Consider the following 23,513-nt stretch of genomic DNA (forward strand, 5'->3'; position numbering starts at 1 on the left):
GACCGACCGTCTTCTAGGACACAATCTCACAATTCTTCAAGGTAAGCATTGGTAGCAATATTTTTGATGACTCAATGAAAGTATAAATTGAAGTAGTTTTCCCTAAGTCATCGAGTTAATGACTGGACCCAAATCTGACCCAGTGTCCTCGCCGTCCCAGAGCCCATTGTCCCAGAGCCCACGCTCCTCCCGGTGCCTTCCTGCTTCTCTGGATCCTCTCTGCCTCCTCAGCATTCAGAAAACCCAGCCAGCTCTCAGAGGGGACAACTGTCGTCACTCAGCGCCTTCTGCTGTGCCACCTGAACCATGACATTCCGGTTTATCCATCTCTAATAAAAACCGTGTTGGCATCATTCTCAAAAATGCTCTTTATTCATTCACACGTATTATTGCATTTAGCGTTCCTCCACACCCGGGAGCAGAAAGAGAAGGACTCCACTTTACAGAGGAGAAGCCTGGGATTCACAGTAAAGTGCTTCTCGCAAGCCTGCAGGGTGAGTGATCGCAAGAGCACACCCGGAGCTGCTCTCAGCTCCCCAACCCCACTGCTCCTTCTCAAAGACAGTTGGGGGTGGGGGCGTGCAGAAGCGTTCAGCCCCCATTTGCACATACGGAATGCTCAACTTTATTAAAAATATCTTTAGCAACAAAATTAGAGAAACTATAACCAGAAACTCATACAGAATATGTATAGAAACTGTATTTCTATGCAACTTTTGACTTTAATTAAATCGTTCAAAATTTTGCCCACTTTCTTATATTCTGGGCATAGTGGTTATATTTAGAGTTAAAAATATCCAGGCATTTTAGCATCCTGTCTTCATATCATACAAACTAAGTCTTAACCACCTCCGACCACTACTGATACCAGCAGATATCCTGCCAGCAATTATTCGATTGGAAAACTTCCTTGAAACAATGTGAGTAAATAGTTTTTCCTGCAAGCTTGCATACATTAAAATACAATCATGAAAAACAGGTTGGTCAGCAATGAACACATCTGCAAATGGTGTTAAAGGCCAAGCCCAATATTAACACTGACTACCTCGATATCAATGAAAGATACTTTCAAAATAAGAAAAAATTCCAGTATCCCAAACATATATATTCTTCTGTTCCTGCAATGAACTACATGGATATCTGTATTAGGACTGTTAGGAGTCTAACAGTCAGGATTTTTAAAGATTCTATTTATTTATCTGAGAGAAAGACAGAGAGCGAGAGTACATGTGAGCAGGGGGAGGGGAAGAGAGAGAGGGAGAGAGAGAATCCCAAGTAGACCCTGCGCAGAGCACAGAGCCTGACTTGGGGCTCAATCTCAACCCTGAGATCATGACCTGAGTGGAAATCAAGAGTCAGACGCCTAACGGAGTTATTCAGACACCCCACAATCTGAGGATTTTTAGAAGCACCCCGTGGAGGAAGAAATAAGGTATAAAACCTAAGAAAACTGTCCATAAAAAAAAGGAACAAAGCTCAGATTACCACTCAGAGAGGGGCCAGACCAAAAGGAGGACCAGTGAGTGCCTGGGTCACCCCTACTTGAGGTGGAGCTTGGGCTCCAGTTGTCAGAACCAATAAGCACACACTTGGTTGGGTGACTTAGCTCAACTCTGATGTGACACCATTCTGGAGAACCTCTAAGTCGTATTTTACTTATCGATCTTTTTCTCCTGTATATATACAGATGCACCCGTTATCCTAGAGATAATCCTGACAGGAAGGAAAAGAGACAATTATAGCTCACTGTCCACCACAAATGCACATCATCCAACTCCACAGAAACCCAGAAAGCACAGCAGGTGTGCGATGTTTCAGACACTATCATCGTCAGCTCGGATTATCTGTTTTTTGAATGGTGACCCTAACACGCTTTTCCAGTTCCAGTAAGTTTTGGTAAAATTTTTCAGCAGTGTCTTCATCTAGGTCCATCTGGAAAAGAGGCAAAGATAGGGATATAAGCAAAAAGGAAAAATAATATGAATGGCATCTGCGTAAAAGGAAGGCATTCGACATACATAAGAGAACGGGGGAAAAAAAGAACAGGGCTGGTAGGTCGGGGCTGGGGTTCCTGACTCTGAGGACGTGTCCCAAGCTCCAACCCTCAGCAAACCTACCGATGCTGCCCTTACACAGCAAGAGTGAAAGACCTGGTTTTGCTTTCTCCCCTAACTCTTGTGTATCCAGTCACAGGAGACACCAGCCAAGGGCTTTTGGAATTTAACGGACATCCACCTAATGTCCATCTTCTTCCATCAAGCGCCCCAGCTGTAGCTGGGCTCACTGGCCTCCAGGTAAGAGCTCACTTACATTGCCAGGCTCCACGGAAGCTGCTGGGTGCCACGCGGCTGTGCCCTGGCCTTGAGAGCTGAGTGGAAGTGGGTGGTATTGCCCACAAGTCTCCTGTAAAGGCATCGGCACCCCCCTTTCCCCTTCTTCCCCTGGCTCTCTTAAGCCGTAAGAATGAGGGTCATACCCCAGGAACGGCAGAGGGTGGCTGAAGGACCCTGGGTCCTGACAATCTGGGGAGCTGCCCAACCCGCCCAAGGCTACCTCTCTCCAAAACTGCTTTTACGTGCGAGAGACCTGAGTTTCCATCCTGTTTAATCTATTAGTTAACACTCTTCTGTCCCACGTAGAAAACCCAATTTTATTTTTATTTATTTGTTTACTTTAGACAGAAGGAGAGCACGCACAGGAGCATGAGCTGGGGGAGCAACAGAGGTAGAGGGAGAAGCAGGCTCTTTGCTGAGCAGCGAGCCCGATGTGGGGCTCAATCCCGGGACCCCGAGATCATGACCTGAGCCAAAGGTAGACGCTCAACCGAGCCCCCAGGCGGTCCTAGAAAATTTAATTTTAATTGATACACTCTATGTAAAAGCAAACTTTCAGCCCCTATAAAATAAAGCAACATCTCCTTTCAGGTCAACACAGAGGCTCTTTCTGCACAAAGCTGACAGGCTAAAAATGAAAACTTTTTTTAACATTTTGGAAGTAACTTTTACATTCAACATAAATCTCATCAGAGTTTTCCATATGGGAACTGGAAGAGGCAAGAGTGATCTCATGCAACCCTGCCTCTGAACAGAGAGAAAGCTAACCCCCCAAATTGATCAACGTTTTTAAAGCAAACTTTCAACGCATTTCCATAAAATGCTAATATTTTGGTTTGTAAAATGAAGCGTTTTCTCACCATTGATAAACAAGTCATGCCCTTGAGATTAACAGTCTGTTCAAACAAACTCTGAGGCCCTTCTTAAAAGGAAGTTTATTAATTTACAACAGAGTAGCCCAAGGTGTGTTCTTTGGGATTTTATTAAGTGCTACATAAAACGTGAAGGAAAAAATAAAAAGTCATATAGTCGAGAAAAAGTGAGAAAGGGCAGAATGGGACACTGCAGACACACACACGTGAACTCCGGCACCTTCTCGGAGTCTTCCCTGGGCGAGTGTGCTCAGTGGACGTCTCTGCGGAACACAATATGAAGCTTTTCTCAAACTTCCTTGGCCGACAAACAGCTTTTTGCAAATCTTCTCAAGGAACCAGAATCCCACAGAACATATTTTGGAAAACACTGGAGGTTCACAGGTTCATTTTTAGTAAAGAGACGCCGCGGAAGCAAGAGCACGGTTCCCTTCAGACCTCAGCTACTGACACAGACCTGATCACTGCCAATTATTTGACATCGCAGAGAAAAATTATTTGTCTCAATCTAGTTTTATTTTAGGCCCACGCCTCCCACATAAACTAGGCAGCGGAAAACAGGAGGCTGAAATAAACCCTACTCCTGACAAAAATACAGCAAAAACAGTTTTAGAAGTTCAAAATAAATTTTCTTTTTCTTGTATGTAATTCCATGTTTGACTTGTTTTTAGAAGACTATCCAGAGGCTAAAATCCACAACATCAAGGGCTTTATTTCCCCGTACTTCATCCCCTGCCTCGTGAAAAGTCCAATCTATCAAAGCTAATAATCGTCACAAGCAGAACTGAACATTCGAGGGGAAGGTAGCTTCCCTCAGAAAGACACTTTATATTCCATCCACCTTGCAACGCGTTTATTGTGCACCTACCACGTGGGAGGCAACCTGCTTGGGAAGGGGGTTTAATCCTCCCCCTCACAGAGCTTATATTTGGACACAGGAGTCCGATGTGGAAGGAATCCTACTACACAGAAGAGGTACGAGATGCCAAGAAAGCCTGGGATGGAGGCACCTAACCTGGTCTAACAGGTCACAGAAGCTGGGGTACAAGCTGAGGTCTTAAGCATAAGCAGAAATCTATCAGTTGAAAGAAGAAAGGTGGGCACCTGGGTGGCTCTGTCGGTTGAGCGTCTGCCTTCAGCTCAGGTCATGATCCCGGGGTCCTGGGATCGAGCCCCACGTCAGGCCCCCTGCTCAGCGGGGAGCCTGCTTCTCCCTCCCTTTCTGCTTCCTTCCCCCAGCTCATGCCTGTTGTCTCTCTCTCTCTCACAAAAAAACACATAAATAAAATATTTAGGAAAATAAAAGGAAGAAGAAGGGTAAGAGCCATTCAGGTGGACGGAAGAAGACATGCAAGACTCAGAGGCAGGAGAGAGCAGAGAACGAAAGCAGGTCAGCAGGACACCAGCGACCAGAGAGGGAAGCCGTGGGGACCAGTTCAGCAGCCAAGCAGCAAGTGTCCGTCCTCCGTGCAGCAGTGTAAATGCATTTACCTTCTGGGTCGCTACATAATTGCTTCCAAAGCCAGTGGTGGCACTCAGGTATTTGGTCAGAGGATTTAGAGACTCCGGCTTTTGGTGGAAAAGCCATACCTAGAAAGGAAGAGGATGTCAATGATTTTTTTCTTCTTCTGCCCAAGATGAGTGAAGCCAGGGGGAGTGGAGGGGATCTATAATCAGCATTTTACCAAGCTCTAAACAAACTCTAAAAATTCTCCTGGGTATCATCAGCTGTGATGTCCTCATGAACCACTAATATAATCCGAAGGAAGACAGGAGGGCAACTTGCTTAATAGTATCCTTTGAAAATTTATTTAAAGCTAAAAAAAAAAAAAAAAAAAAAAAAAAAAAAAGCTTCATATTTTAGCTGTCTCTTCCCTTAATCTCCAAATTAAAGTTCACGTGTATAGATAGCTTTTTCAAGGTTGATACTCAGCCCATGCCACAGGAAGTACAGGTTAAAACTTGTACTATTCATTTTCATTTTCTTAATAGATATTTCATTTTCTTAATAGATAAGCACGAGCATGTGCATCGTTCACAAGATGTACATGGTAGTAAGTGAGTCTCCCTACCCTCCCAAATTTTCCAGCCACCCCTCTCTGGAACCAAGCACTCTTGCTTGGTTCTTCCAAAGAAAATCTATTTGCTTAAAAACATAGATAGCCTTTTCTCTTAACTCAAGTGGAAGCAAAATATACATACTATTCCAGACTCGGCATCTTTCACTTGAACAACAAGCCTTTCGAGAGATGTTCAGACCAGTAGAGAGCTGCTCCGTTCTTTTTTAAAGCAGCCCAGTATTCCATCTCGTGGCTGGACCGTCATTTATGAAATCAATTTCCAGGGGATCCCTGGGTGGCTCAGTGGTTTGGCGCCTGCCTTTGGTCCGGAGTGCGATCCTGGAGTCCCGGGATCTAGTCCCACATCGGGCTCCCGGCATGGAGCCTGCTTCTCCCTCTGCCTGTGTCTCTGCCTCTCTCTCTCTCTATGTCTATCATGAATAAATAAATAAAATCTTAAAAAAAAAATCAATTTCCAAGTGACGGACGTATATATTGTTTCCAGTCTATGCTATTACAAGCCACACTGCACCGAAGGATGAATACGCCAGCTCATAGAACCTGAGTACGTCGATAAGATAAATACCAAAGATGAAATCGCTGGGTGAGGAGGCTGGGCGCGAATTATTTTGAAAGATCCTGCCAAACAGTCCTGGATACAGGCTGCGTCAGTCCACCTTCCCTAGCAGTGCGGGGGCATGTCCACTCCTGACGGCCCCGCCAGGTGGGTGCAATACCGAACTTTCTAGTGGCTGCTAATCAGAGGTGGAAAACAATCTTTCGTTACAGTTGTGATTTGCCTGAGTAAGACGGAGCACCTTCTCCGTGACTAACACGGTTTAAAGACTCTCTTCAGGGATCCCTGGGTGGCGCAGCGGTTTGGCGCCTGCCTTTGGCCCAGGGCGCGATCCTGGAGACCCGGGATCAAATCCCACATCAGGCTCCCGGTGCATGGAGCCTGCTTCTCCCTCTGTCTGTGTCTCTGCCTCTCTCTCTCTCTCTCTGTGACTATCATAAATAAACAAAAATTAAAAAAAAAAAAAAAAAAAGAATTGTTTAAAAAAAAAAAATAAATAAATAAAGACTCTCTTCATACCCTTTGCCCACCGTGCCAACAGATGGTCATTTCTCTTGATTTGCTGAAGCTCCTCCATACTCGTTAGTATGAAAATTAGCCCTTTCCTATGATACGAATGGCAGCTATTTTTCCTCCAAATTTGGTTAGTCTTTGGAGCATATTTATAGTGAGGATTTTGGTCACGTGAAATGGGATTATTTTAATTTAATCGAAAAGTTCACGGGTGTCTGGGTGGCTCAATCAAGCATCTGCCTTCAGCTCAAGTCATGACCTCAGGGTTTTGGGATCGAGCCCTGTGTCAGGCTCCCTGCTAAGTGGGGAGTCTGCTTCTCCCTCTCCCTCTATCCCTACCCACTGCACGCCACTCATGCTGCCTCTCTCTCTCAAATAAGTAAAATCTTGAAAAAAAGTTCCATCTTTTTTTCTTACAGTTCTAAGAGTAGCTAAGCCCCCACACTCTTAAAACTATTAAAACATATTCCCCTATTTCCTTCTAGTCATTATGTTTTTTAACTTTTGGGTGTAAATCTTTTAATTTATCTAGAATTTTGAGTGTGAGGGATGAAGAAAAGATCCTGTTCTATTTTTTGGCAACATTTGCCGGATAAGCCCTCTCCCCCACTAATCTAGAATACCGGCACCATCATTTGCCAGATCCCTGCATTCCGCGGGCCTGTCCCGAACCTTCTAGTCTACTCCCTCATCGGCCAAGTCATATGCCAGCACTATACTGTTTTCATTAAGAGAGTTTTCTTAAATATCTTGAATGCTGAAATATGAAGAATCCTTTACAGTAAGCTTCCTCTCGTTTATGCCTAGAATTCCTGTTTTACAGATGATAAAAGGCTTAAATGAGTAAAAACAAAACAAACAAACAAACAAAAAAACGTGCCCCCGGGCCCATAGCTAGAACCTGGAGAAGTGGGATTTGAACAGAATCAGCAGAATTATAGAGCCACACTCTGAACCACTGGCTTTCAGCCACTCCAGGTTAGCTCACGTACGGAGATGAAACTCCCATGAGGATTGCAGAGATTCTTACGACACATGCACTAGGCCCAAATCCTCATCCATCCACATCCACCAGCATCTACAACCATTACTACTTGGCAATCGGAGGCATCCATCCATATTTTAGAAAATTACAGCAAAGTCACAACATTTTAAATTGTGACACAGGTCATACTGTCCTATCCAGATCAATGCATCCTTCAGAGGCCAGATCAAGCCCTACTTAGTGAAGCAAAGCCTGTTCCCACCATCCCAGCTTCCTGTGATCATCCTCTCTGAACAGTGTAACTACTCACCACCTGATGACAGAATGTTTTATTTTCTTGCCTGTCTCCTACATTCTTTTCTTTTTTTTTCAAAATATGACCCTAAGCTCCTTAGTACCTGGGGATTTTGTCTCCTAACTATTCCTCGTATCACTGATACTCAATATATACTTGACCTCCACATTTGATTTTCATTATCACTAAAGGATCACATACTATTTCTAGTGCTTTGACAAATACAGTGACTAAAATCGGTTTAAAAGTACTTGACAATCTGTGTTCTTACAACAAAACGCATTTATTTCTGCAACATTTACCAAAACAAGAGTGTGAACCAAATCCCTCAGTTTTCCTTAGCTAATTTCATTTTTTTTAAGATTTTTTATTTATTTATTCATAGACACACAGAGAGGCAGAGACACAGGCAGAGGGAGAGGGAGAAGCAGGCTCCATGCAGGGAGCCCGATGCAGGACTTGATCCCGGGTCTCCAGGATCACACCCAGGTTGCAGGTGGTGCCAAACCGCTGCGCCACTGGGGCTGCCCCTCCTTAGCTAATTTCAATTCAGCCAAGATTCAAGAATCTACTAAGTATAAGCTCTACAGTGACAGAGGACAAATGAGCTTCATCTTGAGGGACATTTCTGATCCATTAGCAGAAGGTGCCTTTGGGGCCTTGAGTTGACGAATCATCAAAGGCATCATTTGTGTAATGAGTAATATCTGCCATTGATGGGGAAACACATGTAATCCATTTGCCATGTGTGATTTAAGGAAGTGCACTGATTTTCAAATAAGTTAATACTCGATTCTCTAATATTTAAACAGAGGAAAGAGAATCTTCATATAAAAGGAAATGGAGTTGGATGGTGTCACCTGTACTCTTGGCCTGCAAGGTGCACCTTCTCCATGGGAACCATTCGCCCGGCCACCATCTTGCTTTGCCTGCCCCTGTGGTGTTCCGCTACTTTGCCCTTGAGCTGCTGGTGGATCTTGCTTCTGCAGAAGTGCTGTCCCTACAACCATGCTCCCCAGTGCTATGGTAGACACTACACTTTGAAATTTGACTCCTCATACTATACACTCAGCCTTATGGTCCCCCTTAGTCCAAAACAGGACCTTGATCATTCACAGAGCTTCTCTTTTCTGTTGAGAGGGTTTCCACTACCGGTGAACTGAAATTTATACCTCCTAGGCAAGTGTACAGGCAACTGCAACTCTAGTAACGTACCAGGGCTTCTGTTCCATTGTACGGCGTCAAAGTGAAAGCATTTGCAAAAAAGCGAAGCTGAGGAAAAGAAACGAACAGTCATTTTTTGTGGTGATTTAGAACAGTCACAAAAGCGACATTAAAAGAAGACATTCATTTCTTGTCATAGAACATTTCTTAAGTACTAAAAAATAAAGAAGTCTAAAAAAGAAATCTCACAATCTCTGTCGCTCCGAGCCAACCATTTTTAACAGGGAGGCATATTTCCTTCTCATCTTTTTCCTATACCTGCCATAATGGAGGGACAATTTTTTCCAGAGCTCTGCAAGAGAGAAATGTCTCCTACGAGCGGCATTTTCTAATGTGTGCTGGAGGGACACTGGTCCTGCAAGACACTCAAAACATTAACAAACGAGCAAAAACACGGTTCTGTGGTCATACCATGCTCAACCATCCCCTTCTGGGGAACTTTTAATGCATATGACCACTCTGAAAGCTCAGAGACACCCAGTTTAATATCCCTTGATGCAGGCTTCTAAAAACGATGTCATCCTGGTACTCTCGGGAGCTACGGTGCATGAGCAAAGGCACATCCCCGTAAAGAGAAGCAGGTGTGCAGGTGGTGAGGCAGCGGGGCCCCAGGGAGTGCGAAGCAGGGGTGACTAGACTGAGGAACTTCAAAAACCTCAAATGAAATGAAACTCTGCCACCTTCTGGTTCAATTTCTTAAATCCGTTCCCAATCCTCAAGCATGTCACGTTGGCCGCACGCGGAAGAGCGGAAGCAAACCAAGAACGGAGCATTCACACTCACCAGCCATATGATTGGCAGCAGCAGCGTCCACACCAAGGGAGGGAGAATCCCATAGGTCATGTTGGTCACCATCGTACCCGGGCACACCACGCTGGAGTACAGACCCTGGCAGCACAGAGAGGACCGAGAAGAGGACTCAAACTCAGTGTGTACTGAGCCAGGCCACCAGGACGCGTGTGAGTAAAGGGGGTGTGCAGATGAGCCAGGACACCAGGGCACGAAGCACGGATGCTCTGGGCTGCCCCAAGCTGCGCAAGCCACTCGGTGAGAGAGTCACGCACGGAGGACTCACTATGAGAAGCGCTGAGGATGCAAAAATTAGTAAGACAAGATCTCTGTTCTCAAGAAACTCACAGTACACAGAATGACCAAGCTTGAAGCTGGATGAGAAAAGTAGGTTCCGGTCACTGGAGTTTCCCATGTATTGGCTTAATTTAAGAACGGTTTATGAATCATAGTAAGCACTTAAGAAAAAAAAAAAAGGACATATATGGGGGCATCTGGGTGGCAGGCAGTTGAGCATCCAAGCTCCTGGTTTCGGCTCAGGTCACGATCTCAGGGTCAGGAGATCAAGCCCTGCGTTGGGCTCCGTGTTCAGCGGGGAGTCTTCTTAAGACTCTCTCTCTCTCTCCTTCTGCCTCTCCCCGCTGCTCTCTCTCTAAAATAAATCTTTAAAAAAAAAAATACATATACAGTACAGTCTCTGCCTTCAAGAAGTTTCTGATCTAGTAAATACCAGACAGCTAGACCTAAAGTCTGTGTCTGTCTCCCTGCAGTTCATTAGACCCACGCTGTAGCTTGAGGTTGGAGCTCCTGACACGAGAGGTGAATGAAGGGCTGCATGTGGTTCCACAAGGACCCCCACCCCAACTGAAGAGCTCTACATCGGGTCCTTGGCCCAGGACTTGTCATTTTAGAAAGATCTGCCCTAGAAAGAGGACCCAACTACCACAGAGCGTGTGTCACCAGGAAGGGCCCTGTATGGGCTTTACTAATCCTTGGAACACTGGGATTTGTTGTACTAGTTGATTTAGTTAAATTTTCACTTTTTCTTTTTTTTTTTTTTTTTTTAAGATTTTATTTATTCATGAGAGACACAGAGAGAAAGAGGCAGAGACACAGGCAGAGGGAGAAGCAGGCTCCATGCAAGGAGCCCGACGTGGGACTCGATCCCAGTACCCCAGGATCACACCCTGGGCCAAAGGCAGATGCTCAACCGAGCCACCCAGGTGTGCCCCAATTTTTACTACATTTTACCTTACGTAGCTATTGACTATTTTAACTCTTATTTCTACTACTTTTAAGTCTCTCTTCCTAAGAGCCAAGGAGGAAAAGCTGTGGGCTGAAAACCAATCACACAGATTTTAGGAGACAGCACTGTTTGCTAAATCTTCCTTCTTGTAAAAGATGAAATCCCGAAGCTTACTTGACAACAAAACTTGAGTAAAGTCCCAAAGCATTTTATAAAAAGAGAAGCTAATCCACTCTGACCTTGTGCCCACAAGGAAGCTTCCAGAGAACAAGCAGTTGTGACAACTTTTTAAATATCTCAAGAAACCTCAGAAGGAAGCTAACAACTGGACAAACACACTGAACTCAAATAATAACAATGACAGTAATAATAATGATGATGATGATGATGATAGCCGACATAAACACACACAAGCTCATGCACACTCATGCACAGCCCACATGCCTTCCATACACACATGACGCCTACACACATGCAGACAGCACATGTACAATCACATCACACACACACGCACACACATTCTGAGACCTCTAGCTCCTGGGAGTGCTCCACACCACCCCCCTCATTCAACCCTCCCAACAGACCTGTGAGACGGGCACTAGTTTCATCCCTATTTTTCAGATGAGGAACCTGAGGCGTTGGGAGAAGATACAATTTGTCTAAGGATTCAAATCCAGTTCTGGGAGATACTCTCAGCTTCTACTCTTAGACCACCCTCCTTTCTAAGAGGCATGTTTCCAGGAGATTTCGTTCTGATCTGATAGGGGATCCATTCCCGGATACGCCAGGATTGTGACTGTGTCCAAAGAATCACCAGAGAATGTCCCACAACGGCAGACAGCTTCTCGGTCATCTTTTTATTTCTCCTTTCTCCCCAACCCCAAGCCTGGCCTGATGCCCTGAAGATGGTAAACATTCTGTAAGTGTTAGCAGGATTAAATTTCTCCCCAGTCCCACCCTCAAACAGCAGAGTCAAAGCAAACCAAGGAAAATGCCCCGAGAAAAACTAGAGATTTTCAGTTTCAAAACTAGAGATTTTCAGGTTTGGGACCTGAGCAGGAGAGGCATCCAAGGCAGCTACTGTAAGCTCCAGACCCCAGGGGCCACGGGGAGCCCACATAACTGCCAAAGGCCACCTTCTCCATAGAAACAGTCCCAAAAGTTGGAGTCTGCACAGAGACAGGGCTGTGGAGTCTCACCAAAGATCACCACTACCCAGGAGGCTTGGCTACTCCTGACGGTCCTCTAGCGCCTGACGTGATAAACACTAGGACATGGCACAGCTTAGTGGGAAACGTCTGACAGTCAGACAGCCCGGGCTCAAGTCTGAGCTTGACCACTAACCAGCTGTGTGACCTCCGGGTACCTCATGTCACCCGACTCTGGTGTCCTCACATGAAATTGGGAACACTCAGGCCTAGCCTCGCCGTGACAGGAGGGGCACTGAGTGACGTACACAGGGAAGGAGTACAGTATCTCAGACCCAGTAAGTACTGCCATCATCAATAATGTCGTTCTGTTCATAAATTATAGCTCGTGAAGAGGTACAGAAGGGCAAACGAAACCTCACGTACCTAAAAGGTCAGGAGCTAATTATCTCTGCCCCAAAACTTTTAGGCACGCCAACTCCCAATCTTATTCACGTCTTATCTTGTCATCAGAGCAATCCTGCTCGAGAAACGATACTGCGTCTTCTAAATGACGACAGTTCATGGAAAGCCAACCCCGTTACTAGGAAGTTAACCATAGCTGGGAAACCACTGCCCTGCCATTCCCATCACCGGGACAGGCCTCACCCGTGGGTTGAAGTTCCGGTTCAGCGCCACACTCAGCAGGTCAACTGCATATTTGGAGGAGCTGTAAGGCTCCTGGCCTCTGCTGTGCTGGATGTCCTCAAGGTGGAAATTAGATTTCCTTGCATTGCGAGACGATGTCCAGATGAGCTGGGAGGGACTGTCCCTGTGACAGAGGAGAGGTTCCAGTTCCTGAATCTGAATGAGATAAAAAAAAAAAAAAGGAACAACAACAAAAAATAGGTCAAAATCTACTGGAGGAGTACAGGTATCAGATGTGAAACCATTGTCCATGTAGCCTGGAAGCGAACCGGTATGTCATCACTGACGGGGCGACTCTGGACATGTGAGAAGAGGCTGGAACGACCCATGTGAGACGAGTAAGAGTTAGAGACATCTGGAACTGATGTTTAGCTTCATAAAGATGGATGCATATAAAGATATTTATAGGCACTTACATATACATGGATGCCCCTGCATGTTTATCCCTCTGCTCTGTTAGCCTAGAATCTACTGATCCATCAATAGCAACAAGCACCCAGATCTTGGTTTTTAATACCATTGTCCAGTAAGAAGAACCAGATTTTGGGACACCTGGTGGCTCAGTTGGTTGAGCGTCCAACTCTTGATTTCAGCTCAGGTCATGATCTCAGGGTCCTGAGATGGAGCCCCACGTCAGGCTCCACAGCAGCGGAGAGTCTGCTTGAGGATTCTCTCCCTCTCCCTCTCTTCCTCCTCCTGCTCAAGCTCTCTGTCTCTCTCTAAAATAAATAAATCTAAAAAAAAAAGCGGCACCAGATCTCCTTAGGGAAATGGCTGATTCTAGGAAATAAATCTGATGAGGCTGAACCATCTTGTAATGCCAGAAAGAACATGCTCAAAAAGAAAACCATGTGGATGAGGCTATACCAGAGAGATGCAGGATCCAACAGAAAGAGCCCTCAATGGCCCAAACTCAAATAACTCGGGGAAATAACTAGTATTGCATCATCCTTTTTTTAAAAAAGATTTTGTTTATTTATTTGTGAGAGACACACAGAGAGAGGCAGAGACACAGGCAGAGGGAGAAGCAGGCTCCATGCAGGGAGTCCCACATGAGACTCAATTCCAGAACCCTGGGATGGCGACCTGAGCCAAAGGCAGACTCTGTCCACAACCACTGAGCCATGCAGGTGCCCCAATAAAGTAGTATTTCCAGCTCCAAGTAGAAAATACATATCCACAAGCCCATGGGAATATGATAAGTGATTTTTGCAGCGTTACTGAGGTATACTTGACCAAGAAATGACTGAATGGAGCATCAAATGGAGAACAGACAATCTCTTTTGCAGAAAAATTCCAAACAATTCATGTAGCTAATGAAACCTTCGGGGCGTCAAACACAAACCCTTCAGTACGAGCTACACATAGGAAGTCTCCTCCAGAGAATGCAATATGGAAAGGGAGAGAAAACCAAAAAAAAAGAGACTTTATAATGAAAAACCTGACCAAAAAAAAAAAAAAAAACCTGACAAACACTCCCTCGAGTCGGATGATCAAAGAGAACATCAATACCCACAAGTCACAGCAACAGCTGATGATGCCCTTGATGCGATGTGATGAGAATGGGACTTCACCTCTGTGGTCCTCCTCCCACAGACACAGTACTCAAGTCTAACCACGAGGAAAACCTCGGACAAATCCCAACTGAGGCAGAGCCTACAACATACCTCAGCAGGGACCCTCGAAAAACTGTCAAGGTCATCAAAAACAAGGAAATCTGAGAAACTGTCACAACCAAGGGGAGCCCAAGGAGACAGCCACTACATGTACTGTGGTACCCAAGAGGGGATCCTGGACGTGACAAAGGACATTAGGCAAAACTGAAGAAATCTGGATCAAGTTTGGAGTTTTGGTTAATAATAAGGCATCACAATTGGTTCTCAGATTGTGACAAATGTATCCCAATAATGGAAGAGGTTAGTAGCAGAGAAAACTGGGCCGGGCGGCAGGGGGTGGGCCATAGGAACTCTGCACTAGCTCTGCAACGAATCTGCAAATCTAAAACTATTCTATAACAAAAACCGTATTAGAGAAAAACCTAGAAAAGCTTCCAGATGCGCGCCCCATTTGCAATGAACAGATAAGTCAAATGCAGTCAGGATGAAATCAGTTTAACTGGTTCCTGGACGGTAATACTACACTGTGCTCGGGACTCCAGAGAAATTACCTCCACTCTTTGTAACAACCCTAAAGGTTTGATTACGTCACCTATAATCAAACTGGGGATGGATGATCCATTTGCACAATGCATTTACACTGGAACCCAGAATGCTAGTTTGTATTCCAGGAGAAGTGGTAAGATTGTTAAATCGAACCTGAAGAGAGTGGGAAGTGCTCTACACCTTCTGATTATTTTACTTGATAAATCACTTCCTAAACCCTTGCCGAGAGACACCTGGGTGGCTCAGTGGTTAAGTGTCTGCCTTTAGCCCAGGGCGTGATCCTGGAGTCTCAGGATCGAGTCCCATATCGGGCTCCCTGCATGGAGCCTGCTTCTCCCTCTGTGTCTCTGCTTCCCTCTTTCTCTCTCTGTGTCTCTCATGAATAAATAAATAAAATCTTTTTTTAAAAAAAAAAAAAAAACCCTTGCCGATATCCCCACTGATACCAGGATACACAGGGACAGGTCACGTCATCGGGACACCTGTGACCATTGTCCCCATGGCCACCACTGCCATTCCCCCAACCCAGATGACCCAAATACCTGATCTCCTGAATATTAATTTTTAGACACTAGATTTATCATAAAATTAACAGACTAGTAATAATTATCTTCTTTTATTACCAACTAATTTAATAATTCAAAGAGAAGGCAAAGAACGAGTTTTATATTAAAAAGATAAAGTAAACAGTAGATAATGGATCTGTGTAAAGGTATAAAGAAAGGCAAGAACTGAATCCCATTCTGACTTTACATTTTAATGAACTTTTGTCATTGAAAAAGTGACATCGTATCATGTTAAATCAATAGCATGAAAGGTTATAGAATGAAACATGAAGCTCCCCACCCCATGAACTGGCACCCCAGTTCAAGGCAACCAGTGCTCCCAATTTCATCCGTATCATTCTAGAAATGTTATGTACGTTTATATACTCTATGTAAACATGTATCTTCTTTTATTTCTACAAATGAGATCACACTATGCATGCTGCACCCTGCCATTCCTTCTTCATGATAAAATGTGAGAGGCTAGGAACCTGGGTGGCTCAGCAGTTGAGCATCTGCCTTCGGCTCAGGGCATGATCCTATGGTCCCCAGATTGAGTCCCACATCAGGCTCCCTGCATGGAACCTGCTTCTCCCTCACCCTCTGCCTCTCTCTCTCTGTCTCTCATGAATATATCAAAAAAATAAAAAAAAATAAAAAAAAACACGAGAGGCCGTCGCACATAAGTGCAAAACGTTTACCTCATTTCTTCTCATGGATCCATAATATTCCAACGTCTGCCTCTATCTTCTTTTACTCTAAATACGAGCAAGTACTCAAAGAGTTCCAACGTTAAGGGAAATTAAGCTGACAGTGGAGAAGAGTGCTGGTGAAGACAGAGGTGTCAGAAATGTGGGTTCTGTGCAGGCCAACCCGGCAACAGGAGCTGATCCTCCAACACCGAGCAATTCTAGGCAACCAGCAACAAAGCCGGGCATTACTTAATCTAGGTATTAAAGCTGTCCTCTGGGTTACACGTGAGGCAAGAACACGGAACAAGCCAGACAAACTATGCAGCTCTTGTTTACGTGTACCTGTACGCCTGGAACTGTAACACATGGTACCGACGCCGAAGCATCAGAAACCAACATAATAATAAAAGACTAATTACGAATTTGCTGTTTAACAATGGCTTGCCCACCACCCCATCCTATCTGGCACCCAGCCCAGTTTCAAAGGCCGTTCAGAGCAGGACCCGTACTTTCTCACAGTTCTGCACGCTGTTTCTGAAGGCGCTTGTGTTTCCTTCTCACTCTGTCTCTGCCCTCTAGAGTTGATGTCAAAAGAAAAAAAAAAAAAACAGAAAAAAACATATACATCGATACACTGCTTTAGCGAAGCAATGTTTTCATAGAGTGCAGGGATCACTCAATTCAAATACTCAAGCATCCAACGTTAGCCATAAGCTAACGAGCTGAGCAAACAGGCCCAGGATGAGGCCACACAAGCCTTTAGGGTTAGAGCACTAAAGTGAGTGAATTGGGCCCCAAGTCTCTTTACCAGAATAAAGTGGCCAAAGACGTTGGTTTCAAAGACCTCCTGGAGGCCATCAGCAGTGACTTTGTCTTCCTGGGTCAGCAGTCCTTCAGCTGTGGAGAACATATGAATCACTTTTCTGAAACAGAAGACAATTGCATGCCTTTGAAAAGCTTCTTTAATTGAAGATACTGAAAAATAGTCCCTGCTGCTCTCCCCTGCCCCAAAACTACATTTTCCTTGATCCTATAATATCAAGAATAAAAATACCCATTTCTCAGATTGTGTTATTGTGAATCTATAAATACGATGCAAAAATGCTTCCTTCCCCTCCTACCCCCCACCTGCCTTGCCCCCCTAGCCCCGATTCAGAGAAGTATTCACGTTAGAAGTCAGACTACCAATAGGACCCTGGCTCCAAAAAACTGCTGCTGAAACTCTTCTTTTTTCCACATCATGTCGCAGATGAACCTCTCTGGGGGAATAAGAGCCATGCCAAGGAGCAAAAGTCTTCCCCTGCACAAGCTGTTGGGTAACTGCCAAAGCTACACAGGTTGGTTTTTTTTACTGGGAATTCTTAAAGCACCGAGTGGATTAACACGGTGATTTGCTGTGAGATCAATTTAGTAGGTCAAGACCTGGGTGTGTGTGTGTGATGGAAGAGAAGTAAAACAAAAGTAGCAACGTAGGAAGGAGCATGCAGGAAGAGTGACAATATCTACCTGTAAGTTTACTAAGTCACAGAAAAATATTTAGTTCTTTTATTTTTAAAGATTTTATTTATTTGGCAGAGAGAGAAACGCGGAGGCAGGGGGAGAGGCAGAGGGGGAGGGAGAAGCAGGCTCCGTGCCAAGCAGAGCGCTGGATGTGGGGCTCCATCCCAGGACCCCGGGATCATGACCTGAGCTGAAGGCGGACGCCCAGCCGATGGAGCCCGAGGCGCCCCTAGATTCAGTTCTTACTGTGGGTCGTGGCCAGACCTTTCGGTAGCACGTCTGTGCTACCATGTACTGAGACTCTCCCAGGGAGGCCTTTCCTTCGGCGCATTTCCCAGCCTACGGGCCAGAGCACCTGCCACAGCGCCAGGGGACGCTTCCAAAGCAGCCGTCCCGGGTACTGACAACCCTGGACAATCTCAGGACAGCTCTGCCGAATCCTGACATGACCCTGCTACGAGGCACATCCAGGCAGATCAAAAATGGACCCTCTGCAGCATCGAGCCACCTGGAATGTCCCAGAGACCTGGAGCACCCTAAGGCCCAGGACGTGCAGCATTCTCCACAAAAGATGGGTGCTCTTCCTTCATGACGTGGCTGCAACACTTCCCGTCCTTATTCTTCTCACCCGGCCCTCAGCCTCCAACTTAACCTACCGAGGGCAAAACCAGGCAAAAAAAAAAAACAAAAAAAAAACCTGAACCTGACTCCTCCCACTCAGTTCATCTAGAAAATGGACATTACCTTGAAAAGAGGCCACAGAAAAGTGCTTTGATATTCAGCTGTGGATTGGGCATGATCCCAGCGTTCAGATAGACGTAGTCTAATCTCTGAAACCTGTGAGGAAAACAAGACCAGATTGTTCTTTTTCTCTAGAGCAACTGGAATAAAGAAGCCCTACAATGGATGGAAAAATGCTCTCTGCACCCAAATAGTGGCCACAGCCAGCTGAAGGGGACGCATGGCACATCCGCTGACACCGCTTTTCTCAACGGGGTTTCTCCAGCCATAGTAAACAGTAAATATTTGAGTATTCTTTTTTTTTTTTTTTTTACAGTGGCTTCAAACAATTTGGGGAGCTATAATGGGCTTTGAAGTTACGTCTACTCAGATGGATACTCCTTCCAGCTTTGTCCTCCCAATTGACACTGCACACCTAATTACGTAACCCTCTGTCCATTAAACCCACTCTCTTTCTGGTCTTAGGATGTCTTCTACTTTTTTCTTAAGATTCACATCTTCCCTAGGATAAGTAAAATATATGTAATATTCGTGATCGCCCAAACTGATCCATCAATGCTGGAGGCTGAGTGTCAACGTATCTACTAAGGCAACAGAGCCAAGTGGAAACCCTCCACTCTTCAGGGCCAGGTGCTCGGGAATCACAAAATGAAGAAAGCTCACAGGAAGACCATGACATGACAGACGCTGAATAGGGGAAGGCGCTCCTGGAAAGCTCCCTACAGGACACCTGTCATGGAGAGAACAGTGATGTGCGGACTTGTGAGAGCTTTTTCGTTTTTAAACCTCCATAAGCCTTAATGTAGCGTATTCCTCTAGGGCCAAGCCTGCCCCCGTGATACAGGCACCGTGAATACTCACAAGATCTCCTACAATTCTACGCATTACACTGTCTCCGTGCCCTCTTCTGCATCGCCCAAGACCGTACGGGCCACAGTTACCTTAAAATACATCCACGTTACCAATGCAGATTGCACGCAAACATCTCTTGATCATCCTATAAGTAATTAACAGCCAAATGACTCTAGTTACTAAACTTTCTGTTTGAAATGCTGATGTGGGGGATCCCTGGGTGGCACAGCAGTTTAGCGCCTGCCTTCAGCCCAGGGCGTGATCCTGGAGACCCGGGATCGGGTCCTGCAACAGGCTCCCTGCATGGAGCCTGCTTCTCCCTCTGCCTGTGTCTCTGCCTCTCTCTCTCTCTGTATGTCTCATGAATAAATAAATAAAATCTAAATAAATAAGTAAAAGGAGAGACTTTTTTAAAAATTTAAAAAATTAAAAATAAAAAATAAAATGCTGATGTGTACTACTGGGCCATCCATGTAAGCGCCATGAAGTCATGCGGGCCCATCTATTCTTTTCTTTAAATTCATTTAGTTAACATATAGTGTATTATTAGCTTCAGGAGTAGAATTTAGTGATTCATCAGTTACATATAGCACCCAGGGCTCATCCTATCACATGCCCTCCTTAGTGCCTGTCACCCAGTGACCCCATCCCCTCACCCACTTCCCTTCCAGCCACCCTCAGTTTGTTTCCTAGAGTTAAGAGTCTCTTATGGTTTATCTCCCTCTCTGTTTTCATCCTATTTTATTTTTCCTTCCCTTCCCCTGTGTTCATGTTTTGTTTCTTAAATTCCACATACCAGTGAATTGTCTTTGACTGACTTATTTCACTTAGCATGAACCCTCTAGTTCCATCCATATTATGGCAAATGACAAGATTTCATTCTTTCTGACGGCTGAGTAATATTCCCTTGTATACACACCACCTCTTCTTCATCCACTCATCTGTCGATGGACATCTGGGCTCTTTCCATAGTTTGGCTACTGTGGGCATTGCTGCTATGAGAACTGGGGTGCAGGTGTCCCTTTGGGTCACTACATTTGTACCTTTGGGGTAAATTCCTAGTAGTGTAATTGCTGGGTCGCAGGGTAGCCCTACTTTCAACTCTTTAAGGAACCTCCACGCTGTTTTCCAGAGTGGCTGCATCCCCACCAGCAGTGTAAGAGGGTTCCCCTTCCTCCACATCCTTGCCAACATCTGTTCTCCTGACTTGTTCATTTTAGCCATTCTGATGGGTGTGAGGTGGTTTCTCATCATGGTTCTGATTTGTACTTTCCTGATACTGAGTGATGTTGACCATTTCTTCCTGTGTCTGTTGGCCTGGAATGGGCTATTCCTAACTGAGGATGAAGGTTCTTTTCTGCTAAATGAGGAAATATAACTAAATCTATACAAAACAGAAAGCCGGCTGGCTGAGAAGGTTTGGGCAAAGGAATGCCTGAAACCTGATATGAGCTCAAGACTTCTGTCCTGACTCTCGGGTTTTTACCTCAGTAAGGACATTTACTGTGCAGCTTCACAGACTCGGGAACTCATATTTGTGGAAGAGTAGGAGACATCAAACCTAGAAAATCTCCTTAGTTCTGTAGAAAGATAATGTGGCAGAAAATTCTAGGAGAAATGACATTTCACAAGAGGCTAAGGCTGAAACTAGAAGAGTGGAGTGAAGAAAACAAGCCCCACCTTTGCTCTATAACTTGTACATTTGGAACAGAAAAATGCAAATGGGCTAGCAGCCCCCGTACATGAAACACGAAGTTGTATTCTTTAGGAAAATGCCTTTACAAAAAAGGCCTCCCTTGTTTTCACTGAACCTCACTTTACTGTCCAAGAAAATAAAGCAGTTCTTGTTTCTTAAGGACTTCAATAACAAAAATGTTTGAAAATTAATTATTCTGCATACCCTTGGGGCTGAGTATGGACTAGTGCGGGGCTCTTGAGCTTTTTGGATCATAAATTCTCCCTAGAATTAAAAAAAAAACAAAAAACAAAACAACAAACTATGCCCTCTTTCCCCAGAAAAAAATGCATTGTGCACCTATATGCAATTCTGTGTACACTCTCTAGGGAGTTAGACATCCAAAGACTCTATTCCTTCAGATGCCAAGTATTTCTCAAATGCCTATTACACACCGATTACCATGCATATGCAAACACATCTTTACAGGCCTGTAGGGGGGAAAAAATCTCTGAAGAAATGGGGTACCGATGGGGGTTCTAAGTCCAACCCGATCAATATCCCATCCTACAACCTTCTCAGGCACCTGAGCAACCTACTTAGCAAAGCTGTACATGGAGGAAAGATGCGAAAACCATATTCAGAAAGGAGTTACCATAATGTCCACACAACTAGCCATACATCAAGGTGCACTCAAATTAATCCTCATGAAATAAGCATGACTAGGACTGGGCGAGAAAATGTGCTACCGAGACACCACAGGTCACTCTAGAGTACAACTTCTCACACTGCACCTGTTTCTTTTCAGGCTTTCCTCTTTCTGATCTTATCCACTGCTGTGTCATGCGATCATGGGCGAGAAAAACCACTAACCAGAGGTGTTACCTTTGCTTGAGCTCGCTGGAGGCCCGGATGACCGACTGCAGGTTGCTGACATCCACCTGCACGATGCTGACCTCGGCGGCGGGGTGAGAAGCCAGCAGATCAGCGCTGACAGCTTCCGCTTTGCTCACGTTCCTGCATGCCAAACACACATGCAGCTCGTCGTCCTCCTCCAGCAGCCGCTTGCAGAGCGCGAGGCCCACGCCACTGACAGGACAGTTCAGACACAGAACACGCATTAATGCCGACAGTGCCAAACGGAGGCATTGCTCTCTGGTTCGGAAAACCACCTCCGCCAACGTGGGCTCCAGTGCAGGGCCCAGGCAGAGAAAAAAGACTCAAAGGTTTTTTTAAAAGAAGGGACAACCCCCCCCCACCCCAACTTGAATAGTCAGTCACATGCTCAGGATGCTGTCCAGTTTGTGTTTCTCTCATTTTGCAAAAAGCGCACTGCGCGCAGAGCTGTCTTTTCATCGGCGGGCACCCAGCCGGCGCTTTTCATTTTATGCCTGTTAGGACACTCGGGAGAGTGATTCAGTCCGTCACCAGCGAGAGCTGAACAGAACATCGTGGTGGCTGTTTGCTGGGTTGCTCAAGGGCAGGGGCTCTACTACCTGTTGCCACCATCCTGAGCAAGAGCAAGAGCCATTCCCAGTAAGGAACAAATGGCTCTTTACCTAAACAGCAGGAGGCAGGTCCCCCTCAATAAGGACAAATAACCCCTGCTGCCACTTCCTAATTGAAGACTCCACTGATTAAGCAGCAGGTAAAGAGAGGAAACAGGAGATGGGCGCCTGGGGGGGCGGACAGGGCACAGGTCAAAGACAGATGAACCACTTCAGGAACGGCATCTGCAAGTGCATGGGGATTGAGGGCACCAGGCAGACCAGCTGGGCAGGGCTGCACCCCAAGCCAGGACCCTCTCAGCAGAGCATCAAATACATGCAGTTTATTCCTCCTCCCTGAGCAGAGTGGGTCTTTACGATGAACATCCAATGGCATCCATCACGAAATCCGCAAAACAAAGAAACACACCAAAACAGTTCTGAGTTGGCTCCAGGCCCTGGGCTCCTGCAGCACCAGGTGGGGGGGTCAGGGCACCCAGGGGAGGACACTCACAGACACCTGCGCCGCTGGCTCAGCTAAGGGGGGGTGTGGCTAGGGCACATCTGATGGGATGACATTTGACCCATCCTCTCTGCCTTAATCCCCCAAGACCTCCCCCTGCAACAGGCATGCAAACAGAATGGTTTGATGGGTGTCATCCTGCCCGTGATCTTCACAGAAGAGGCTGAGTCCACAGGGGCAGCCCTGGAACAATTAGGAAGTGGCAGCAGGGGTTATTTGCACTCTTCCCACGTCTTATCAGGTGGAGGGTGATTTTTATTTTTTATGATTTTATTTATTTATGCATGAGAGACACAGAGAGAGAGAGAGGCAGGGACACAGAGGGAGAAGCAGGCTCCATGCAGGGAGCCCCATGCGGGACTCGATCCCGGGACCCCGGGGTCACGGCCTGGGCCACCCAGGCGGCCCGGAGGGTCACTAAGATGTGTCGCGGGGTCTGCTCCGTGCTGTTTGCAACGACACCCCCGCCCCCTGGGGCCCCCGATCACCGAGGGCGCCTCACCTGCTGGCCCCGGTGACCAACACCACCTTCCGCATGGCCTCCCGCCGCCACCGCCGCCGCCGCCGTCGCCGCCTCCCTGCCGGGCTGCGGAGGCCGGCGCCCGCC

The 23,513-nt window shown here is 45.9% G+C and overlaps 1 protein-coding gene across 8 annotated transcripts; it reads right to left on the reverse strand.

The window, feature by feature from the left end:
* Window positions 1–350: 350 nt before the first annotated feature.
* Window positions 351–23,513, reverse strand: HSD17B7 (hydroxysteroid 17-beta dehydrogenase 7). Of its 8 annotated transcripts, none has more exons than XM_072759608.1 (10): window positions 23,409–23,508; window positions 21,782–21,985; window positions 18,373–18,465; window positions 16,937–17,051; window positions 12,691–12,885; window positions 11,479–11,524; window positions 9,643–9,747; window positions 8,851–8,907; window positions 4,697–4,795; window positions 351–1,932 (listed from the first exon to the last, which is right to left on the reverse strand). In XM_072759608.1, the coding sequence occupies exons 1-10, from the start codon at window positions 23,441–23,443 to the stop codon at window positions 1,919–1,921; spliced, it is 963 nt and encodes a 320-aa protein (XP_072615709.1). In that variant the 5' UTR covers window positions 23,444–23,508; the 3' UTR covers window positions 351–1,918. The 8 variants fall into 8 exon arrangements, 5 of the variants coding, with proteins under 5 accessions (XP_072615709.1, XP_025847047.1, XP_072615708.1 ...); XM_072759609.1 differs by lacking the exon at window positions 351–1,932 and adding an exon at window positions 3,264–3,468 and having other exon boundaries at window positions 21,770–21,985; window positions 23,409–23,486; XM_072759606.1 differs by lacking the exon at window positions 351–1,932 and adding an exon at window positions 3,267–3,468.

The sequence above is a fragment of the Vulpes vulpes genome, chromosome 5, assembly GCF_048418805.1.
Source record: "Vulpes vulpes isolate BD-2025 chromosome 5, VulVul3, whole genome shotgun sequence".
Lineage (NCBI taxonomy): Eukaryota > Metazoa > Chordata > Mammalia > Carnivora > Canidae > Vulpes > Vulpes vulpes.